This window comes from Trachypithecus francoisi, unplaced genomic scaffold (assembly GCF_009764315.1).
Source record: "Trachypithecus francoisi isolate TF-2019V2 unplaced genomic scaffold, Tfra_2.0 Lachesis_group5, whole genome shotgun sequence".
Lineage (NCBI taxonomy): Eukaryota > Metazoa > Chordata > Mammalia > Primates > Cercopithecidae > Trachypithecus > Trachypithecus francoisi.
In genome coordinates, this window is record NW_022681470.1 from 101,268,633 (window position 1) to 101,284,614 (window position 15,982).

The 15,982-nt window shown below is 42.8% G+C and overlaps 1 protein-coding gene and 1 long non-coding RNA gene across 10 annotated transcripts in view; one reads left to right on the forward strand and one right to left on the reverse strand.

Moving 5' to 3' along the window:
• The window catches only part of PDZK1 (PDZ domain containing 1), a 36,311-nt gene that overhangs the window by 19,068 nt on the left and 1,261 nt on the right, over positions 1-15,982 (forward strand). For all 9 annotated transcript variants that reach the window (XM_033197882.1, XM_033197879.1, XM_033197881.1 and 6 more), the window contains 7 exons: positions 413-624; positions 1,397-1,646; positions 5,514-5,650; positions 6,712-6,907; positions 9,184-9,380; positions 14,280-14,504; positions 15,146-15,436. In XM_033197882.1, the coding sequence (XP_033053773.1) occupies positions 415-624; positions 1,397-1,646; positions 5,514-5,650; positions 6,712-6,907; positions 9,184-9,380; positions 14,280-14,504; positions 15,146-15,436 (1,506 nt within the window). In that variant the 5' untranslated portion in view covers positions 413-414. The remainder of the gene's footprint in view (positions 1-412; positions 625-1,396; positions 1,647-5,513; positions 5,651-6,711; positions 6,908-9,183; positions 9,381-14,279; positions 14,505-15,145; positions 15,437-15,982) is intronic.
• On the reverse strand, positions 369-3,663 carry LOC117075533. Its single transcript, XR_004434035.1, has 2 exons — positions 2,332-3,663; positions 369-787 (listed from the first exon to the last, which is right to left on the reverse strand). It is a non-coding gene; the product is annotated as an uncharacterized LOC117075533 (long non-coding RNA).

Here is a 15,982-nt window from a genome sequence, read left to right on the forward strand (position 1 = left end):
GGTCCGTCTTGTCTACAGATTTAGCCATGATTCCTTGAACTTGAAAAGCTCTTCAAATGTTTGAATGAGAGTGGGCTTGTCATAAAGTTTTGGGTTCATATATTTGGACTTAATTTCTTTAGGTCAGAGGACAAAGAGGAGTTTGGTTGGAGATACTGAAATGGCAGCATCTGTGTCCAGTACCCAGTAAAATATGTGGGTCTGAAACTCTAGTGAAAAGGTTGTCCTTGGGGAAACAGATTTGGAAATCATTAGCACGTTCTGGAAGGTGTCCTCCTGTGCCCCCAGCGTGTACCCAAGCAGTCTAGATTTGGTGATTGGAAAATAGAATTATAGGAGATGGAGGATGGGGTCCTCACTCCAATTAGTTTCTCTTTTCCATGGATTTATTAATTTTTTTTTTTCATCACAGAAATGACCTCCACCTTCAACCCCCGAGAATGTAAACTGTCCAAGCAAGAAGGGCAAAACTATGGCTTCTTCCTGCGAATTGAGAAGGACACCGAAGGCCACCTGGTCCGGGTGGTTGAGAAGGGGAGCCCCGCAGAGAAGGCTGGCCTTCAGGATGGAGACCGAGTGCTTAGGATCAATGGTGTCTTCGTGGACAAACAAGAACATACGCAGGTGAATGAGACATTTGGGGCTCCTCTTCCAGGATCTCTTCAGCCCCAATATCTTCTCTGCTGATTATAATTTTGGGGGTCAGTAGAGTTTGGTTCTTTTCTGGCTGCCACGGGCAAGGCAGGACACCTTTATTGCTGTACCTTATGTTGGCCAATCAAGTCTCCTATGAGGAACCAAGAACTGTAAACATTACTCTTGGATTTGAATAGCATCAGGTCTAACATGAATTGCATGTTCACTACATCCCAAAAATGGTGCTAGGCAATTTTATATTCATTATCTTGCTAAGTCCTCCCTATGACCTTGTGAGGTATATGTTACAATCTCACAGATTAGGTAGCTAAGTACAGACAACTTAGCTTGCTAACATGTTCATGCAGAGGATATATGGGAGAGTCTGGCCTTACCCTATTCTGCCTGACTCCAAAAGCATGCTCTTTTCCTTACACTGTGCTGTCGCCATGCACTCAGGAGGAACGGTTGCAATCTAGGGCAGCGCTCCTCTCTAGAAAGGGGCAGTCCTTGTAAGAAGCCTCTGGGCTGGGGTTGGACCACACTCTATATTCCAGCAGTGCCAGAAGCTCAGCCTAATCTGCACCTGGATCTCGGGAGGGCAGGGATGGAGGTGGCTGAGGAACTACCTGCTTCTACTTGGGTGTCAGGGGTCAACTAGCAGGATCTCCAGGGCCAGATATTGAGCCAGATGGTCAGCATTTCCCTCTGGCAGTTGATAGAGGGTTATTAAAGTTTTTTTTTTCTTCTTCCCTCCTAGGTTGTGGATCTGGTCAGAAAGAGTGGGAATTCAGTGACTTTACTAGTTCTGGATGGGGATTCCTATGAGAAAGCAATGAAAACACAGGTGGACTTGAAAGAGTTGGGTCAAAGTCAGAAGGAGCAAGGTTTGAGTGATAATACACTTTCCCCTGTGATGAATGGAGGCGTGCAAACTTGGACCCAGCCCCGGCTCTGCTACCTCGTGAAGCAGGGAGGCAGCTATGGCTTCTCTCTGAAAACTGTCCAAGGTGAGAATTTTTTGGGGGAGTAGGGGGAGGCAGGGGCAGGGCACAGACAACAGGCTTCCAGAACAAAGATGCTATTGGTTAACGACTTTTCTTCTTTTACTTTTCAGTTGCTTTAGATAGTTTGCAACAGCTTTCCTCCCTCCCTCTCTCCCTCCCTTCCTCCCTGCCCTTTCCCTTGCCTTGCACAGCTGTGCAATCGGGGAGGGACACTGGACAGCAGTGGGGGTGGCGGGCACTGGGCACTCCTCTCCCTGAGTGTTTGTCAGGCTGACACTTGAAGACTCTTTGAGGTCAGGGGGTCAGAGCGTTGATGCTTCTAGCCCTCTTAGGGTGAAAATGAAGGGGAGAATGAGGAATAAGAGGCAAGAAAAATGAGATTTTTCATAATATCTACTTTTGAGTAAGACTGGTGTCTTTTTTTAATCTGGGTGCCCAGATAGTCATTCATTTATTCAACAAATTCTTGAGCACCTACTGATGTGCCAGGCACTGTTACCTTTGCTGAGAATACTGCAAAAATCTCCACCCTCCTGTAACATTTTGATAGTATCCTCAGCTGTGGCTCAGCCCCACCTGTTCTGAGGTGCATCTTTGAGCTCTAAGAGGTACAGAGTGATTTGAGAAACCCTGACCATCAGGAAGCACTAGAAGTTCTGTTTCTAGAATTTCAGAGGTGCAGACTAACCTGTGTTCAGTTGACCATGGCTCTGGGGTATTGGTTGGAACCAGAGGGGCTGTGTTAGCTAGTCGGTTCCTTCTTGAACGTTGCCTCTGCCCATATTCTTTCTGGGGCTGGAGAAGCACTGGTGGTAGGTCATGATCTGGCAAGTGGTACAGCAGCAGACCAGTGGTAAATTCACAATAGTTTATGAGGCTTATTTAACCTGTACCAAGAGATGGAAACTCGCGATAAGGGGTATTTCTCAGGTTGGTCAGCTATTAAACACAGTGGTGTGGGTAGTCAAAGGAAGCTTGGCACATCTTCGAAGCCTATTATCAGTAAAGTGGTAAAAAAAAAAAAGAGAAAATCATAATTCAGATTCTACTCATCTGGCTCGTGTGCTAACGCACATGGTGAACAGTTTAGGTTAGCTCTATGAGGAAAATGGTTTCTTCATGACAAATATATAACAAGGTGGCAGAAGAAATGCTGAATGTTTAGGGAAGCAGAATTTAAGTTACTGTCATTCCTTACAAGTGATTTATGTAGTCATTAGCAAGCGATCCCTTGCCTAGGTTGAAATACAGGAGTCCCCCCTTACCCTGTTTTGCTTTCCATAGTTTCTGTTACCTTACCTGCAGGCAACTGTGGTCTGAAAATATTAAATGGAGAATTCCATACATAATGTTTGCATTGTGAACCATTATGAGTAGGGTAATGAAATCTTGTGCTGTCCTGCCCCGTCTTGGACATGAATCCTCTGTTTGTCTAGCATCTCCGTGTGGTATGTGCTTACTTGCCTGTTAGTCTTACTACTTACTACTCAGTTATCAGGTCAACTGTTGCGGTATTAAAGTATTGTGTTCAAATAATCCTTATTTTGCTTAATAATGGCCCAGCACAGAAAGAAAAATATCACGTGTTCTCATATGTGGGAGCTAAAAAAGGTGAATCTCACGGAGGTAGAGAGTAGAATGAGAGATACCAGAGGCTGGGAAGAGTGTATGTGGGGTAGGGCAGGGATGAAGAAAGCTAGGTTAATGGGTACAAACACAAAGAGAGAATAAGTTCTAATGTTTGATAGCAAAGTGGGGTGACTATAGTTAACAACAATGTATTGCACATTTCAAAAGCGTTGTAAGAAGATTTGAAATATTCTCAACACAAAGAAATGATAAATGTTCAAGGATGGATGTCCTAAATATTATACCACGATTTGTTCATATATGCTCTTGGTATCAAAATATGACACACACCCTACAAATATGTACAAATGTTATGTATCAATAAAAAATAATAGCCCAGGCCGGGTGTGGTGGCTCACGCCTGTAATCCCAGCACGTTGGGAGGCCGAGGCGGGCAGATCACGAGATCAGGAGACGGAGACCATCCTGGCTAACACGGTGAAACCCTGTCTCTACTAAAAACACAAAAAGTTAGCTGGGCATGGTGGCGGGCGCCTGTAGTCCGGCTACTTGGAGGCTGAGGCAGGAGAATGGCGTGAACCCGGGAGGCGGAGCTTGCAATGAGCCAAGACTGCGCCACTGCACTCCAGCCTGGGTGACAAAGCAAGAGTCTGTCTCAAAAAAAAAAAAAAAAAAAAAGCCCCAAATGCAACAGTTGTGATGCTGGCAGTTCAGACATGACAAAGAGAAGCTGTAATGTGGCCAGGCATAGTGGCTCATGCCTGTAATACTAGCACTTTGAGAGTCCGAGGTGGACGGATCACCTGAGGTCAGGAGTCAGGAGTTCGATACTAGCCTGGCCAACATAGCGAAACCCCATCTCTACTAAAAATACAAAAATTAGCCAGGTGCAGTGGCAGACACCTGTAGTCCCAGCTACTTGAGAGACCGAGGCAGGAGAATCGCTTGAACCGGGGAAGCAGAGGTTGCAGTGAGCCAAGATTGTGCCCCTGGACTCCAGACTAGGTGACAGAGCGAGACCCCATCTGTTAAAATAATAATAATAATAATAAAAGGCTGTAAAGTGCTTCTTCTATTAAGTGAAAAGCTCTCAATTTAATAAGGAAAGAAAAAATATTGTATGCTGAGGTTGCTAAGATTAGCTCAGTTATTGCTAATCTCTTACTGTGCCTAATTTATAAGTTAAACTCTATCATAGGTACGTAAGCACAGGAAAAAAAAAACATACAGGGTTCGGAATACTATCTAAAGTTTCAGTCTTCCGCTGGGGGTCGTGGAATGAATCCCCCATGGTTAAGGGGGAACTGCTCTATTAATATCTTTGAAGAATTGACAGCATTTCTGTAAGTAGCAGCTAAATCTCACCACCTAAATGCATTCATGTTCTTCCCTCACTCCTGTGCCTGTCCTTGTTAGCCTACATTGGTGAGATGACTCCATCAGAATACGATGGCTAATATAATAGTACAAACTAAAAAGGAGGGAATGGGAAAGATGCTTTCTGATTCTACAAATGCAAAAAAAGGGCATATAGACACAATAATGCAGTGTGGGTATGGTTTAGCGCTTTCTGGTACAAGGGGCCAAGGCCACCCAAGATTCCATCTTTGCATTTAGCTGACCTCAGAAATTCTATTCAAATCAACAAATATCCACTGAGTAAAGGCTGTGTCAAGTTCTGTGCCAGGAGCTATAACTGTGATTTTAGATCAGAAGCCAAAGGCTGTTTGAGTTAGCTCTAAAATTGGAAGTTCTAGTTTCACATTATTGGGAGAAAAGTCTTTACCACTGGATTTCTTTTTTTTTTTTGTGCAATGGAGTGTTCTATGAAAGGGTGGTGTATGCAAACCAGTCCTCGAATGCCGAAGGAGCTCAGAAACCAAAGAACAAGGCAGGCAAATCCAGTTTGTAGGTATATTGGAATTTATCAGGGGAACTTATGAACAGAAGGATGGTCTTGGACAGCCACAAAACATGTAGATCTCTGCAGTGTTACTCCCCAGACCCAAGGCTGATATGCCATAGGGAAAGGGTATATGTGCTCCAGCAAGGCATTCAAAGGCAGCCCTCTGCAATAGCCAAGAATGCTATATGCATCATGGCCTGTAATTTGTGTGGTAACATTAAGGTTGACATGTTCTTACACTAGGGACAGTAAATGAACTAGGAATCAGGAGGCATTCACAGGACTGGGGCTAATCAGAAGTCAGCATCGCAGATTACCATCCAAGAGGGAGTCACTTTTATCTCCACATGGAGTTCACCCCTACTCTCTTCCAGGTAAAAAGGGGGTATACATGACTGATATTACACCGCAAGGTGTGGCTATGAAAGCTGGAGTTCTGGCTGATGATCACTTGATTGAAGTGAATGGAGAGAATGTAGAGGATGCCAGCCACCAGGAAGTGGTTGAAAAGGTATGCCCCAAAGGGTACTTTTCTTACCGTCTTCCACTCTATTCTCATTGGAGGTGACAGGAAGACGGGTGGTAGGGGACAGCATGAGTTTATGATGGAAAAAATATCCAGCTGAGTTGCCCCTTCATATTAAGGGTGAACAGTGGTATCTCACTAGTGGTATAAGCAGTGTTAATACAGGTTTTGGAATAAAGCCTTCCCTAATTTCACATAAGGTCTACAAAACTATTAACTTTACCTTTTGGATCTTGTTTGTATCGGATTGGGAGCCCCCTCTGAACTGTCTGATTGAGACAAGGTCTCACTGTGTTACCCAGGCTGGAGTGTAGTGGCACCATCTTGGCTCATTGTAGTCTCGGCCTCCTGGGCTCAGATGATTCTTCCACCTCAGCTTCCTGAGTAGCTGGGACTACAGGTGTGCACCACCGCGCCTGGCTAATTTTTGTATATATATATATATATATATTTTTAGAGACAGGGTCTCACTATGTTGGCCAGGCTGGTCTTGAACTCCTGAGCTCAAGTGATCTGCCCGCCTTGGCCTCCCAAAGTGCTGGGATTATGGGCGTGTGTCACTGTGCCCTCTGAATTTACAATAAATTCACTGTTGAGCCGATAATACTGAAATGCTTTAATAGGAAGTGGGATATAACTGAGATTTTCCTTTGAGGTCATATGGAACCTTAAAAATTGACCAACCTTCTCTTCTCTTTGTAGAATGATTTTTTGACGTGGACTCCTACTTTATTTTCTTTTCCAAACTCCTGTTCTAGCTTTTATCTAGGTACCTTTATGGGTTTTCTGAATTCCAGCTCCTACTTGGGCTCAGTTAGTACCTATGTGGGTGGGTTATACTTAAATAAGGGAAAACAACTCTAGAAGTGGAGATAGATACATATCAGTTAGCTGGTAGGACATAGTGTAACAGCTTAAACTCAGGCCTTCCATCCCCTATCTTTTGTTGAACCTAGAGACTGTGTGCCTTCATACAGAAACTTTCTTATCCTCCAGCATTGTTCTCGGGGGTTGATGTTGTTTCTCATCTGTGTGTGTTGTTACAGGTGAAGAAGTCAGGAAGCCGTGTCATGTTCCTGCTGGTGGACAAAGAAACTGACAAGTGTCACCTTGAGCAGAAGTTACAATTCAAAAGAGAAACAGCCAGTTTGAAACTGTTACCCCACCAGCCCCGAATTGTGGAGATGAAGAAAGGAAGCAATGGTTATGGTTTCTATCTGAGGGCATGCTCAGAACAGAAAGGTAAGGTACAACAGCAGGAAACTTGGCAGTGTAACCAACAAATTCCTCATCCCAGTCTGACTCCAGAGTTCCATTAGGCTCCCAACTTCCAACCAGATGCATGAGGGGCACAGCAAGAAACTAGAAGGCACAGCTGGGTCAGAGTCTATGTCACATGAGGCTCTGATGTTGGGCATCAAAAGTTTCCATAGCATTATGATAAGGCAGAATTTGGGATCTGGGCAATGGTATCCTGGTAAGCTGGCTCTCTGGCGTGGGGGCGGGGGTGGTGGTGGAATACAAATTGGTAGCATTTGTTGGTTTTTGTGATGTAAATACTCCTCCCATGTCCAATTTCAACTTACTAACACGATGTCACTGAACACAACGAAGTGGTGCCCAGAACTGGCTTTTGTGAGCCAGTATAGCACACCGCTGGACCTGAGGCCGAGGTGTGGGTGAGGATCTGGGACTCAGAACCAGGAGTCCTCCTTCTTTGCAACTCAACAGGAAGAACACTAGGTTCTTTCAGGGAAGGTAAATACATAAAAGAACATGAGTTCAGGCCATATAAACTGTTATTCACCCGTAAGTTGTTATTTTCTTTTCACTTTATGTTTACATTAATTTAGCAAATATTAATTTGGTTTGTGTTTTGTAAAAACATCCTCAGTGCCTTGGAGAAAGAAAATCACATGAATCAGACAGGAATTCTTTAGTCAAGGCGTCTACCATTTAGTAGATAAGAGATAAGGGACTTATGTCCACAATGAAGGGAGATAGAGGTTAAGTACCTTCATACAGGGCAGATTAAGCGCTGTGATAATTCAAGGTTAGAGTAAGCTTTTCTCACTAAAAAGGTACCAGAAGCCCTCATAGTGGGGGTGGCCCTTGAGTTCAGGCTTTGTAACATGAATAGATTTGGGAAAGTAGGCAGGGCCGGGACAAGGAAGATCATTCCAGGAAGGGGGGAGTCATGTGAACACTGTCAGGAGACATGGGCACAGTTTAATTGGCACATGATGCGTGGTGCAAGAATTCATTGGAAGGGTAGGCTGGAGAGAGGTGATAAGGGAACTTCTATGCAAGATTGACGAGTTTGGACTTGGCTCATTAGATGATGGGGAGTTGTTTTTTGAGCAGTATAAGGGAGAAGAAAAAACCAGTCTATAATGTCTTGGGGGCTTTGCACGTCTCAATTACTCCTAACAATTATGCAGGAAGAACTGCTGAAATTGAGGGCTTGGAGAAGATACAGTAATTATGTAAGGTCAAATAGATGTTTAGTTCCAAAGCCCATACTCATTCTGTTGCACCAGGGAGTGACTTGGTTAAGAAAGTGCATCAAGATGGATCTGAAGGCCGATCTGTATCAAAGAGAAGGATTGGGGAAGGGAGAGCAGTAGGAAGGTGCTGTAGTAGTTTATGTAGAATTCTAGACAGGAACTAATACAAACTGCATTCAGGGTAGAGGAAGTGGGATGTGTAAGATATTAGGGTAGCATGAGAGGACTTAGCAATCATTTAGATACAGGGATTGGATGCTGGGGAAGAATCAGTTGCCAAGTGTTGGTGGCTAGGAGGATGTTGCTCCACTAACAGGTAACCAAGAGGAGGGGCTTTGGGGTGGAAAATGGGCAAAGCTCATTTTTGGTTTGAATACATTACAGTTGAGAGATCTATGAGATATTTTGTTGGAGATACCCAGCAACTAGCTGGAAAAGGGAAACAGGAGCTTGTTTAAAAAAAAAAAAAAAAAAAAAAAAAGCTCTGGCAGCATCTGGTAAAGATACCAGAAGGCCAAAGGCACATGGAGGCATGTATATACAAATACGTTCACAACTGAATACACCCAATTGCTACTAAAATGCCAGCATGGGTTTCTTAAGGTCCAAAGTTTTAGGTTTTGTTCTTTATTCTTCCCTGTCCTTTATGACAGCTTTTACATAAGAAGAATGGCTACAAGTGCGCCCACTGACTTCCTGGGAACTTACAGTCTTTTAATATGCTGTTGTGCCAAAATCGAACGTCAGACACTTTTAGTAACATGATTATTTCCAATAAGACCCCTTCATTGTTAATGGCTGGGTTAATTTCTGGAGCGAGTTCTGAGCAGGAAATGAGCCTAGATAGTGTGCTTATAAACTTCCTGGGATGCTGGTGGAAGGGACTATAGTTGTACTCAGCATGCCTTTTACATCTATTTCATCAGGGCTTTACGCTCCAGCAGAAAATGTTTTTTTTTTTTTTAAAGGGCCTTATTAATAATTTTATTTTTTGGGGTGGGGGGAGGACAGGTCAAATCATCAAGGACATAGATTCTGGAAGTCCAGCAGAGGAGGCTGGCTTGAAGAACAATGATCTGGTAGTTGCTGTCAACGGCGAATCTGTGGAAACCCTGGATCATGACAGTGTGGTGGAAATGATTAGAAAGGGTGGAGATCAGACTTCACTGTTGGTGGTAGACAAAGAGACGGACAACATGTACAGACTGGTAAGTAATACAAGGCCATATATTCATGCATTAAGGCTGGGCCCATTCCCTCATGCCCTCAACCTTTGCACTGAGTTAGGACTTTGTTCCTTAAACTGGAAGAGGCCTAACAATCATCATTAAGGCTGAACTGAAGCTCAACTCAAATTGGTAGTGATAAGAGAATGCCAAATGATTGATAAATGGGTTTTAAGTCCTTGGTCTTAAGATTTTCAAACAATTTGTGAATATAACTGCAGACTTACTCTTGGTGATCTGAGAAAATCTATGGAGAATATAAGCCTGGAAATAAAATTGTTCCCCAAATGCGGAACAATTAGATTTTAAGCTTTAGGTCAGTTAAGTTCTATCAACTGCACATAAAAGCCTAGAAAGGATTATTAAACAATTTGTAAACCTTTAGCAAATCAAAGAGAAACACAGATAGACCAAGACCAAGCTGAATCAAACTAACTTTTCTCTTAACAGCTCTTTATCGTAACATCTACTACATGTTTTAAGGTTTTATTTTATTTTAACACTTTTAACACAAGAACTGAGGTTCAGTCTAGTTTAACAGATACCTGGGGGGCCTTCTAAGTACCATCTGTCTTGCTAAGTGCTGATCATAAAGATGAACAAGATAAATGTTTTCTGTGATGTACAATGATAGTAGAATCTAAAATAAAATAAGTGGTACAGAGGGGGGAATATGATGGGTGGTGATATATTAGGCCTTCATCATAGATTAGGAAACTGAAGCTTAGAGAGACTAAGTGCTTTGCTAAAGTCACGCAGCTTAGTGAAGACTGAAGCTGGTATTTGAACCCAAATTCTTGGACTCATAATCCATTATACTATACTCCTCCTCCGCACATTTTCATGAGATATTTCAAGATAATCTTGTAAGCAGGATTAAAGAATGAATTGGACTAATAGCTTTTTTAAACTACTTGAACAATCATACCTAGAAAATACTTGCTATCAACCTGAATATCAACTTGAATAGAAGTCTCTAATGGCATGCTACTTGTTCCTAACTGTTTGTATTTAAAGTTGAAAGGAGATATGGAAAATACATTAACATACTTAAAGTGGTACTAGATAATTCATTTGCTGGAGAGTGTAATTAATACTCAAAATATTTAGTCAGGATAGAAAGAATAAAAACTAAAGAAGAATAAATTTCAGGTGTACTATGCTAACCTAAAAGTAAATTGTATGAATACCACATGGTGAGACCTGATCGAGGACTATAGAAAAAGATCAGAAACTTGATACTTCAAGTAGTTGCCCCATCCTAAATTGGCAATTTAAAAATTAACTGACACTTGGCTTCTGGAGATGACCATTACTGTACTTACTTGGTTAGAGCATACTTAAATTCCTGGTAATCCAGTTACCCCCTCTATCTGTGCTTCAGTTTCCTTAGTTTTAAGAGAGGGGTAGTAGCTACAGTTTCCTTAGTTTTAAGTGAAGGGTGGCTATGAGGGTTGAATTGGAATATTTAGAGCATGTAGAATAATGCCTCACACATCTAAATGTTCTATTTGTTAAATCAATATTGTGTCCGGTTTCAAGAACCTCACTTAAGAAGGCAATGACAAGGGTAACCAGGGAAGAGGTTTTGGAAGCCACCATGTGAGTATTTAGCTTGAGTAAGGCTTTGGAGACGAAAGCATCTTCGAGAATTTGAAAGGCTATTACATGTAAGAAGCAGCACACTTTTTTTTTTTTTTTTTTTGAGACGGAGTCTTGCTCTGTCATCAGGCTGGAGTGCAGTGGCGCCATCTCGGCTCACTGCAATCTCTGCCTCCCGGGTTCAAGCAATTCCCCTGCCTCAGCCTCCTGAGTAGCTGGAACTACAGGTGCGCACCACCACGCCCAGCTAATTTTCTGTATTTTAGTAGAGACGGGGTTTTACCATGTTGCCCAGGATGGTCTCGATCTCCTGACCTCGTGATCCACCCGCCTCGGCCTCCCAAAGTGCTGGGATTACAAGTATGAGCCAACGCGCCTGGCCTACACAATTTTTTAAAGGTGTCCTGTGGGGCAGAGCAGGACCAAAGAAGCCATAGTGAGCTAGCTTTTGGCTTAAGAACCAACTGAAGCTGCCAGGAATGATGAGTCATTTCACAGTTGGTAGAAAAAGTCAAGCAGAAATCAGAGGTGGCTCTGCAGCTGTTTGTTGTAAAGGGGATTCTGACCCCTCCTGATCTTATCACAGAATAATTTAATTGTAATTTTTCTGTTTTGGTTAATAGAGAACTTTGATCTAAAAAGAGGCCTGCCCTCATTCTCTCCTTCCCTCCTCTCCAAAGTAAGCCCTGTAGGTTGGGGTACAGGGTGGGTCTTTGAGATACATGAGTGAATAAAACACAACCCTCTAGCAGTCCCTGGCATATACTATACACCCAATTATCTGAATGAAGCATGAATAAAATCTCATTAAGTATTTGTTTGTTTTTTGAGACAGTGTCTCCCGCTGTTGTCCAAGCTGGAGTGCAATGGTGTGTTCTTGGCTCACTGCAACCTCTGCCTCCCACATTCAAGTGATTCTCCTGCCTCAGCCTCTCAAGTAGCTGGGACTACAGGTGCCTGCTACCACACTTGGCTAATTTTTTTATTTTATTTTATTTTTTTTTATTTTATTTTATTTTTTTTTTGAGACGGAGTCTCGCTCTGCCGCCCAGGCTGGAGTGCAGTGGCCGGATCTCAGCTCACTGCAAGCTCCGCCTCCGGGTTCACGCCATTCTCCTGCCTCAGCCTCCCGAGTAGCTGGGACTACAGGCGCCCGCCACGTCGCCCGGCTAGTTTTTTTGTATTTTTAGTAGAGACGGGGTTTCACCATGTTAGCCAGGATGGTCTCGATCTTCTGACCTCGTGATCCGCCCGTCTCGGCCTCCCAAAGTGCTGGGATTACAGGCTTGAGCCACCGCGCCCGGCCAATTTTTTTATTTTTAGTAGAGATGAGGGTTCACCATGTTGGCCAGGCTAGTCTCGAACTCCTGACCTCAAGTGATCTGCCCACCTTGTACTCCCAAAGTGCTGGGAATTCAGGCATGAGCCACCAAGCCCGGCCAAAATCTCATTAAGTGTTTTGATGTTACTGTACTTTGCCTCGAGATGAGCTGCGACTGTCAGATGCAGTTGATTTGCTTGTTTAGGTAGTGTCATCACATGTTATTTTTGTATGTAATGAGTCACCTGATAGTTTTCCATATTTTAAAGAGGGGAAAGACTCCATTGTGGAACTTGCAAGTATATGACTAAAAGGTCTGAAGTTAGTTGAACTGGGTAACTAGGAGGTTCTGTGCTGGTGGTATTCTCACTTAGAAAGGAAGGAGATGTGGTCTTGTGGTTAGTAAGACAGATTTAACCAGAGGACTCAAAATCTAATTTTAGTCAGGCTGCTAACAGTGCGATTTGAAGTAGAGCCCACACTGTGCTCACCTTCCATTGCTTGATTTCCTACTCATCGCCTAACAAATGTTTCAGACACTTGTGGGCAGCCATTTTGCTGCTGATCCAGGATCACACCATACCCAGGTCCACTCTAATTGTCTCAACTAAAACAGCCAGTTAGGCTCATAATTCTATTACAAAAAATCAGTCCTGTTTCCTGTTCTATGCCTCTTCGGTATTCAAGACCATCATTTCTTCACATGGATGGTCTGGGAGTTGCTATGAATTAGGAGTATTTAAAGATGTTGAAGAGTTTGGCATAACACAAGTGACAGCTAATGGTTACAATAATACGTAGTAAAATAAGCACACAGATCCCAGGTCTGGAAGGGGAGGGTGTTGGCAAGCAGCAAAGGGTTGGAATTAACTTTTGTTACAGTATGTGACCATATAATAGCTGTCACCCTCTCACCAATTATTACTGTATATATGGGTTGTTCTCTTCTAGTAGCTTTGAGTCTTCGGATAGTGATAAAAATAGTGTTATATTAACATTCTCCAGAGAGACAGATCTAGTAGGATATAAAGATACAGGTATGAGAGGAGATTAATTAGGGGAATTTATGGAGGCTGAGAAGCCCCACAACAGGCTGTCTTCAAGCTTGAAACCCTGGGATGCCAGGAGTGTGGCTCCGTCCATATCTGACTGAGCCACACTACTGGCATCACCCCTGGTTGGCAGTCCTACTTGTTTGCTTCTGTGCATTTGGCCTGAGAATCTGGGGGGCTGTGGCTGTAGATCTTTGAGTCCAAAGGCCAGAAAACCTGGAATTCTGATGTCCAAGCACAGGAGAGGAAGAGTGTATCCCAGCTCTAGCAGACAGACTGACACCTTTGCCTTTTCTGTAGTTCACTCGGACTCGCACACCAATCCCCTCTGGAACCACCCTCATGGATGCACACCAAAATAATGCTTTACCGGGTTTCTAGGTATTCCTTAATCCAGTCAAGTTGGCACCTAAAATTAACTATCACAAGTGTCTTGTGTTTTACATTTTTCGAATGTGTTTAAGGAGCTCTGAAGACCATCTGACCGAAAGGAAAAGCCAGAAGAATGTACTTTGCATGAGGTACCGGGCTAGTCAGTCAGATGTGTCATTTCCCAACAGGGGAATTATGTATAGGTTGTTCAGTGACTTGCTCACTATCATGAACTCAAAAGAAATTAGCAATTTTTTAGACATCTTTTTGGATCCTTGTACAGCATCCTATACTGCTTTTATGTTCATGTGTGCATTTGTGTACATGTATACACATATTACTCCACAACGAAGCACAATCTTCTTTTATACCTTTCCTGGTTGGGGTAGTAGAGAAATTTTACAGCCTACAATCAGACATATCCAGAAGAACAGTGGAATATGTATGATACCATAAAAATTAGCACATTTAACAAAGTGTAACTTACTTATGGTTACAACTAAGTTAATGTTTTTTCCCTTTATTTTTCAAAAGGCTCACTTCTCTCCATTTCTCTACTATCAAAGTCAAGAACTGCCCAATGGCTCTGTCAAGGAGGCTCCAGCTCGTACTGCCGCTTCTCTGGAAGTCTCAAGTCCACCAGATACTACAGAGGAAGTAGTTCATAAGCCTAAACTCTGCAGGCTGGCTAAAGGTGAAAATGGCTATGGCTTTCACTTAAATTCGATTCGGGGTCTGCCAGGCTCATTCATCAAAGAGGTATGGTAATCTGGTTCCAGCAGCCCAACAAACACAGCCACAATTAGGATAGTCTCAGCTTTTCCCACCCATTGACGGCTTAGTAGAGAGGTTCCATTGAAGGCACACACTCAGGGGTCTCACCTGGGTTCAGATAAATATTGTCATGGTCCCATACCATTTAGGTTAGCTACCAGCACATCATAAGTTCACGTGTTTTTTGCTTCCCAAACATCTGTTCCAAACAGTGTGAGTTGACTGAACTCTAGCTGACAGTCGCTATCAACCCTGATTGGCAGTCATACTTGTTTGCTTCTGTGCATTCGGCATAATGCCCCTTACCCTGTAGGGACTGATAAGACTCCCTATAGCTTTCAAGTTGGGAGTGAAGAAGGGGGACCTATTTATCCTCCTTCATCCCAGAAGACATGTGACACTGAACCATTAGTTATAATACCACTAATCATGTGAGTATGGAAGTTACAGCCTTCATAAATACAAAAGCATTAGAACATCTTTTTCAACTCTATACCTCAAGGAGAAATAACAACATGATTAAGAATAAATTCTTGAACTCCTCATTTGTCCTCTGAAGGAGACCTAGTCTGACATCCCCTTCTCTGTGTTTGAAATTGATGATAACTCAGAACTTCTGTTCACAGGTACAGAAGGGCGGCCCTGCTGACTTGGCTGGGCTAGAGGATGAAGATATCATCATTGAAGTGAATGGGGTGAATGTGCTAGATGAACCCTATGAGAAGGTGGTGGATAGAATCCAGAGCAGTGGGAAGAATGTCACACTTTTAGTCTGTGGAAAGAAGGCCTATGATTATTTCCAAGCTAAGAAAATCCCTATTGTTTCCTCCTTGGCTGATCCACTTGACACCCCTCCAGATTCTAAAGAAGGAACCGTGGTGGAGTCAGGGCATGACTCGCACATGGCAAAAGAACGGGTGAGTGGCAGCCTATTTCTTTTCGTGATCTAATTTACTGGAGTATGGGTATAGTCCCTATGAGTATATTTAATGTCTGTTTGCCACAGATTTTTTTAAAACTAGAAAATGACAATGTAAAGATAACTCACAAATCAAGTTGTTGTAGAGGACAGGCTGCAGTACAAGGACAACAAATTTCTTACTTTCATAGCATGCAGCTGACAGCAATTGTCTAGAGCTAATAAATCAAGAGGTAAAAAGTTTATCAGTATTGCAATGGGAACCCCCAGAACAGCCTGAATTGGATGATCTATGTATGAATTCTGGTTCTGTCATTTGTCAGCTGCGAGGAAATGGATTTATTTGTTCTGTTCCTCAGTTTTCCCACCCATAAAACAGGGATAATTTGTAGGATTGTTATCAGGATTATGTTAACTAAGATTATATTAACTATATTAAAGTGCTTTGAATAGTGGCTGGCTCATAGTAAGCATGTAAATGGTGATGGTTATAGACAATATTGTTTAAAATAATTGACAGGTATTCCAGTTTTACTACTAGGAA